This window comes from Balaenoptera acutorostrata, chromosome X (genome assembly GCF_949987535.1).
Source record: "Balaenoptera acutorostrata chromosome X, mBalAcu1.1, whole genome shotgun sequence".
Taxonomy (NCBI): Eukaryota; Metazoa; Chordata; class Mammalia; order Artiodactyla; family Balaenopteridae; genus Balaenoptera; species Balaenoptera acutorostrata.
Genome location: NC_080085.1, coordinates 131359389 through 131365692, shown reverse-complemented (window position 1 = coordinate 131365692; position 6304 = coordinate 131359389). Strand labels below are relative to the sequence as shown.

At 62.3% G+C, this 6304-nt stretch overlaps 1 protein-coding gene across 1 annotated transcript; it reads left to right on the top strand.

Annotated features, from left to right (window-relative positions):
• Positions 1–349: 349 nt before the first annotated feature.
• LOC130706334 (paraneoplastic antigen Ma6E-like) lies at positions 350–2686 on the top strand. Its single transcript, XM_057537720.1, has 3 exons — positions 350–492; positions 1151–1163; positions 1589–2686. Exons 1-3 carry the CDS (start codon positions 350–352, stop codon positions 2684–2686), a joined length of 1254 nt encoding a protein of 417 aa, XP_057393703.1.
• The last annotated feature ends 3618 nt before the right edge of the window (positions 2687–6304 follow it).

Sequence of the window (6304 nt, the reverse complement as noted above, 5' to 3'; positions counted from 1 at the left end):
CGCGCGGGGTTAGTTGCTCCGCAGCATGTGGGATCTTCCCGGACCAGGGATCGAACCTGTGTCCCCTGCACTGGCAGGTGGATTCTTAACCACTGCACCACCAGGGAAGTCCCTAGCCTTCTATCTTGTAAATAAATTTAATTAATCAAAAAGAAGTTTCCTAAAGTCAAACAAACAAAACAGGGCAGGGAGGTGCTCCAGGCTGCTGCTGTGAGGGGCAGTAGGGTGGGCTGTGTGGCACAAACATGCTTCTCTCCCCTTTGCACCCACAGGCCGATTCCCACACTTCAACAGTCTGTGCACACCTGTTTGATCGCTTCCCCCCACCCTCAGGTCCTCGAAGATGGCGATGGCTCTGGCGATACTGCGGGACTGGTGCAGGTGGATGGGCGTGAACGCTCAGCGATCTCTGCTCATCCTGGGCATCCCGGACGACTGCAAAGACCAGGAATTCCAGGAGGCTGTGCAGGCTGCCCTGTGTTCCCTGGGCAGGTACCGAGTGCTGGGCAAGGTCTACAGAAAGGATCTGGGGTCGAGTGTTGCCCTGGTCGAGTTTGCTGAGTATTTAAATCGAAGCTTGATCCCCCGCCAAATACCAGGCAAGGGGGGGCCCTGGACTGTGGTCTGCCTGCCCCAGGCCCCTGATGCTGAGTCACAGGATAGACCCAATTTCCCTGCACAGCCCCAGAGACAAGCAGTGGTTGGCAGGGCAGGTGAGGCAGGAACTGCAGGTCACTCAGGAACTGCAGGTGAGGAGGAAGCTGCAGGGGACGCGGGAGCCGCAGCTATGGAGGGAGACGCAGGTGAGGAGGAAGCCTTAGGTGAGGTGGCAGCTGGAGGTGAGGAAGGAGCTGGAGTTGAGGCAGGAGCTGTAGGTGAGGAGGGAGCCTTAGGTGAGGTGGCAGCTGGAGGTGAGGCAGGAGCTGGAGTTGAGGAAGGAGCTGCAGGTGAGGCGGGAGCTGGAGGTGAGGCGGGAGCTGGAGGTGAGGCAGGGGATGGAGGTGAGGCAGGGGATGGAGGTGAGGCAGGGGATGGAGGTGAGGCAGGAGCTGCAGGTGAGGCAGGAGGTGCAGATGAGGAAGGAGATGCAGGTGCGGCAGGAGCTGCAGGTGAGGCAGGAGGTGCAGGTGAGGCAGGGGATGGAGGTGAGGAGGGAGCTGCAGGTGAGGCGGGAGCTGCAGGTGAGGCAGGAGCTGGAAGTGAGGCAGGAGCTGCAGGTGAGGAGGGAGCTTCAGGTGAAGAGGGAGCTGCAGGTGAGGCGGGAGCCGCAGGTGAGGCAGGAGCCTCAGGTGAGGCAGGAGCTGCAGGTGGGGAAGGAGCTGAGGGTCAAGCAGGAGCTGAAGGTGAAGCACGAGTGTCAGATGAGGAGGGAGTTGCAGGGGACAGAAATGTTGCAGGCGTGGCAGGACTTCTGAATATGGCAGGACCCACGGGCGAGGCAATGACTGCAGCTGAGAAAGCAGCTGTGGAAGCGGCAGCCGCCCTGGGTGAGGCAGGGCCCTGGACCCAGCAGTGGAGGCAGGCCTTGCAGCCCGTGCTAGAGAAAATGGGCTACAAGGAGCTGGGAACCTTCTCGGGGGTGGAAGAGCCGGGCCACGGGGAAGAGTCCTTTGAGAGCTGGCTGGAGCAGGCCAACGACATGCTGCACCTGTGGCGCCACGTGTCGGAGAGGGAGAGGAGGCGGCGGCTGGTGGAGAGCTTGCGCGGCCCCGCGCTGGACCTCCTGTGCGGCCTCCTGGCGGAAGATCCCGAGCTGGCTGCCCAGGACTGCCTGGCCGCGCTGGTGCAGGGGTTTGGGAACAAGGATCCCCGGGTGAGCGCTCGGCTGAAGCTCCTGACCTGTGCCCAGCGGCCTCGGGAGACTCTCTTTGCGTACGTCATGCGCCTGGAAGGCCTGCTGCAGTCGGCCCTGGAGAAGGGGGCCATCCACCCGGCCACGGCGGACCAAGTGCGCGCCCGGCAGGTGCTGACGCGGGCCCGGCTGAACGACGCGCTCCAGAAGGAGCTGAGGAGGATGCGGCTGATGCGGAGGCCTCCCGGCTTCTTGGGGATGCTGCGGCTCGTCCAGAAGGCCGAGGCCTGGGAGGCCGACCCGGCCAGCAGTGAGCAGTTCCCAGGGGGAGAAGAGGCCCGTGTGGACGTGGCAGTCCTGGCAGCAGCCGCCCAGGCCGCCCCGGCCCGTGAGGCCATCACCGAGGGCACCACTGCAGATGGCACCAAGGCCTCCCCGGCCGGTGAAGATACCACCGCCCAGGCCGCCCTTTCCAAGGAAGGTAGCGCCGAGGACCACCCAGCGCGTGAAAAGGCCAGTGAGGCAGTTGCCGGCACTGCCAAGGCTGGCGAGGCGGCCCCTGAAGATCATGGTGCCGCCAGGGCAGCCCCTGGCCCTGGGGAGACCAGCAAGGCCTCCGCAGCCACTCAGGAAGATGGAAGTGCTCCCGCCCCTGCGGGCCTAGGTCAGGCAAGACCCTCAGGTGCCCCCGGGGCCCCCATGCCTGGCCGGGTGGGCAGTGCTTCCCCGGTGGCCCCGGGAGATCCGGGCTGGGAGCCAGAGGGCCTCGCCCAGGCAGGAGGCCAGGAGGCCGAGGAGCCCCCCGAGGAGGGGCTCAAGCCCATCCCGGAAGTGCCGGGAAATGAGGACGGGGCTGCAGAGATGAGCCCCCCGGGGTCCTCCTCGGGCCAGTAGTCTCAGCAGGCCCCGGGGCCCCCAGGCTTGGCGGCAGGGGGAGGCCAGGCCAGGCAGCCTCCTGGCCCCATGTTAAGGGCCACTCAAGGTGCCTAGGCCTCCCTCCTGAGAGGGGACCCCTATTCATCATCCCCTGGGGCAGGCTGCTCCCTGCACTGGCAAGCCCAAATGTGTCCCTGTAGGCCCCAGAGGGACCCAGGTGTCAAGGAACCCCCCAGCCCCCGCTCCCCTCCCCCCAACACACACACCCTAGCCATCGTCCCCCCCCTCCCCCCAACACACACACCCTAGCCATCGTCCCCCCCCTCCCCCCAACACACACACCCTAGCCATCGTCCCCCCGCGCGGCCCTGAGGAAGGGAGACGGGGGGGGCGGGTATGGAGGGCCGCCGGGTGGGGTGTAGCGGAGGCATTTTGTTGGGGACGCTGCGGGGGGGGGCCGGGACCCGTGGCCTCCGGTGGCCATTAGAAGTTCCTCTCTATGTTATCATGCCCTCTGTTCAATGGTTTCAGTCAATGTTTTTGGTTAATAAATTTCCCTGAAAGTTTCAGCTGAGTCTGGCCTCTGCTGTGGGCAATGGAGGGAGAGGGCTGCTGGGGGTGAGGGCGGGGGTCCACAGTACGATTCCTGCTCAGCACCCATGGGACACCTCTCCAGTGAGAGGGGAGGGTAGGCACTTTGCAGACCCAGACATGGTGAGAGTTTTCCTTCCATTTCATAGGTGAATTGTAAAGTTTTGGGGTTCAATTTGTTCTCATGCTGGGATGGTCATGTGTCCTATGTGTTCTGAAAATGGGTGGGGGTAATCCTGGTTTTCTCCTTCACTGGGGGCAGGTGCCACTGGCATCCAATTCCTGGGATCCAGGACCGCTCAAAGTGCGTGATGCACGGCGTGGGGCCCCGAAACAAGGAGCTGTTGTGCCAGGAGGTCTCTAGCCTCCTTGGTGAGAAAGCCAGTATTCGACTGATAGCGTTTTGAAAAAGCCCAAATGTCCTTAAACTTGAGGGATCCTAAAATGTGAAACTCTCACTGTGGAACAACAGTGACAGCACTCAGCAAGCAGCTGGAAATCTCGCCTGGACACTCGTGCGGTTTCTAGGAGAATGGGCACAGACATCCCGACACCACCTCCAGCTGCAAACAGATTTGCTCTCGAGAAGAAAGGACCAGACTGGTGTCACGCACAGGGCGAAGGCCCAGTTGTGTGCGGGGTGGTGGGCAGGGGTGCTCTCTGAAGTGGTAATGTTCAGGGATGGGGGGACCTGGGTTTCATGCTAAGGGCAGTGGGAAGCTGTTGGACCATTTAGGCAGGCCCAGTGGACGCTTTTCATTCCTTCTGTCCCGGGACGTTGCTAGTTTATGAGGCTGAGCACAGCGCCCACAAGAGGAGCAGAAGATGCCAGGTGTGCAGTCTCCCAGCTTCCCTCGCAGCCAGGGCGTGGGCACAGGACTGGGACCCATCAGTCAGATGCACCCGCTGCCGACTGAGTCTGGGTTCAGAGCTGGGAAGAGCAGGGGCCACATAGATCCCACTCGGGTGGGCAGGTGGTGGCGGGGGCAATCAGACCTGTTTCTCAAGAAGCGGTGGCAGCCATGGTGGTCATGGCAGCACCCAAGTCCCACAGGGGTGGTGCAAACCACAGTGTCTGTGCTCGGTGGTGGGAGGGAGGGAGCCAAAGGGGTGCTTTCACCAGCCCAGCAGCGTGGCATGCTTCGGAGCCTTGTTCCTCTCTGCAAAGCCTCCAGGCCTGGCTCTCCAGCCCTCCCCGAATGTTGATGGGACACCTGCCATCCTTCAGCTAATTCCCTTTGCGCTGCCATTGGCCACAGTGAGATGTGACGACTAAAGATTCCAAGTGGTACAAGGGCCTCCCAACGACACGCCTCGAAAGGACCCCCAGCCCCCAGGCTCCTGCTGGGTGGCTGGGGGTTGGAAGGTCATGCCTGCAGGGCGAGTCTGGGGGAAAGCAGGCGCGCGGGGCGGGTGGGGCTTAAGGTGCGGGGCCCTAGGAGAATGGGGTCAGGGGCTGGGTCTTCGCCTCCTGTCTCTTGGAACTGAAGTGTGAGGGGGAGCCAGTCTGATGGTGAGAGCAGGGCCTGCGGTCTGTGCTCAGAGGCAGGGCGCGCGCCGCTGCCTGAGCAGCCCGTCCAGGCCCAGGTCAAGCTGGTGCCTCCTGCCAGCTGGGTGCGCCTGCTCCGCAGTGAAGATGAGCCTGTGAGGAGCGCGGGCGAGGCCCTGGGATCGGGAGTCTCGAGGCACAGCTTCAGTGAGTGTGTGTGTGTGAGTATGGGGTGTGCACACGTGGCGTATATGTGGGTGAGTGTGTGTGGTCCATGTTAATGTGTGTGGGTGTGTGGTTTATGTGAATATGTGTGTGTGACTTTGTGTGGGGGATGTGTGAGTGTGTGTGAGTGTGTGTGCTTTTATGAACGTGTGAGTGAGTGTGGGAGCAGAGTGGCTTCTCTCTCAGGCTGAATTACTTTCTCTGAGACTTCCAGTGGCTTCCCTCTTCCCCGTGAACTGGAGGAAGAGCACATCAGCTGACTCCTTCCAACTGAGGGGGCCAAGGAGACTGGTTGTGGGGGGACCCTGTCCCCAGTGTCCTGCCCTGTCTCCATTCCCCGAAGCTTCAGGTGCTGTACTCATGTCCCACATGGAGTGGCCAGAGACGTCTCCACAGGCCTTGACATCCTTTCACATTTCCTTCTCCGTCTCCGGCCCGCAGTCCAAGCCCACATTTTCTAGCCCCTCCTGGCCCTGCTGGGACCTGAGGCAGCTGGCAGAGGCCCACAGAGTGGCGCGCCCTCCACCCCCTGCCACGCCCTTTCCAGCAGACACGGCTATGTCCGTGGCTCTGCAGCCAAGGGCTGCCAGCTCACTGTGTGGACGGCTCTCCCTGAAGCCCCGGGCAGACGCTGCTGGTGCCCCCTCCAAGCTCCAGTCCCATCTTGGTGCCAGCCCAGTCCCTGTGTGCAGAGGCACATGGCAAATGGCCACTGAGATTCCCCCTATGGAGTGGCTGCTTGGGCGGGCAACTCGGTGCCTGTCCCTTGGGGGGACACTGTGGAATTGGTCTTGAGCAGCTCCCCACAGGGGCTTGGTGTGGGAGCTTAAGCCTTGCTCTGCAGACACATTCTAGTGGTCACACTGGGCTTTGGGGGACAAGTTCACCAGAGCGGGGCTCCAGGGACTCTGCTGGCAGCCAGGCCCCCCAGGGAGCCAGCGACTTCTGGGTGAGCAGGGATCTGAGCTCAGGTTGGCCTTGAGGGAGCTTGTGAGCCTGCACTCCAGTGGCCGTCTTGCAGACCCCAAAGCCTGGTCTTTTTGAACACTTTGGGCTGGAGAGGCTGCTTCAATCATCGTCGTGTAAGCTGTCAGTCTTTCCATCTGGTGCGTTCCAGACATCTGGCTCATTCCAAGCTCTTGGGGAATCCGAGAACCTTGCCATGGGGGCTGCATCAGGAACTCGTGCTGGCTGCCAGCTCTGCTACAGGGCGGTGCTGCCCTGCGGGGTCCCCAAGAGGTCAGGCCCCAGCAGTTTCCCCTCAGTGATCCTTTCGCCGAGCCCTGCCCTCTGGCGCCCATGGACACAGGTGCTCTCAGGGCTGGGGGGCT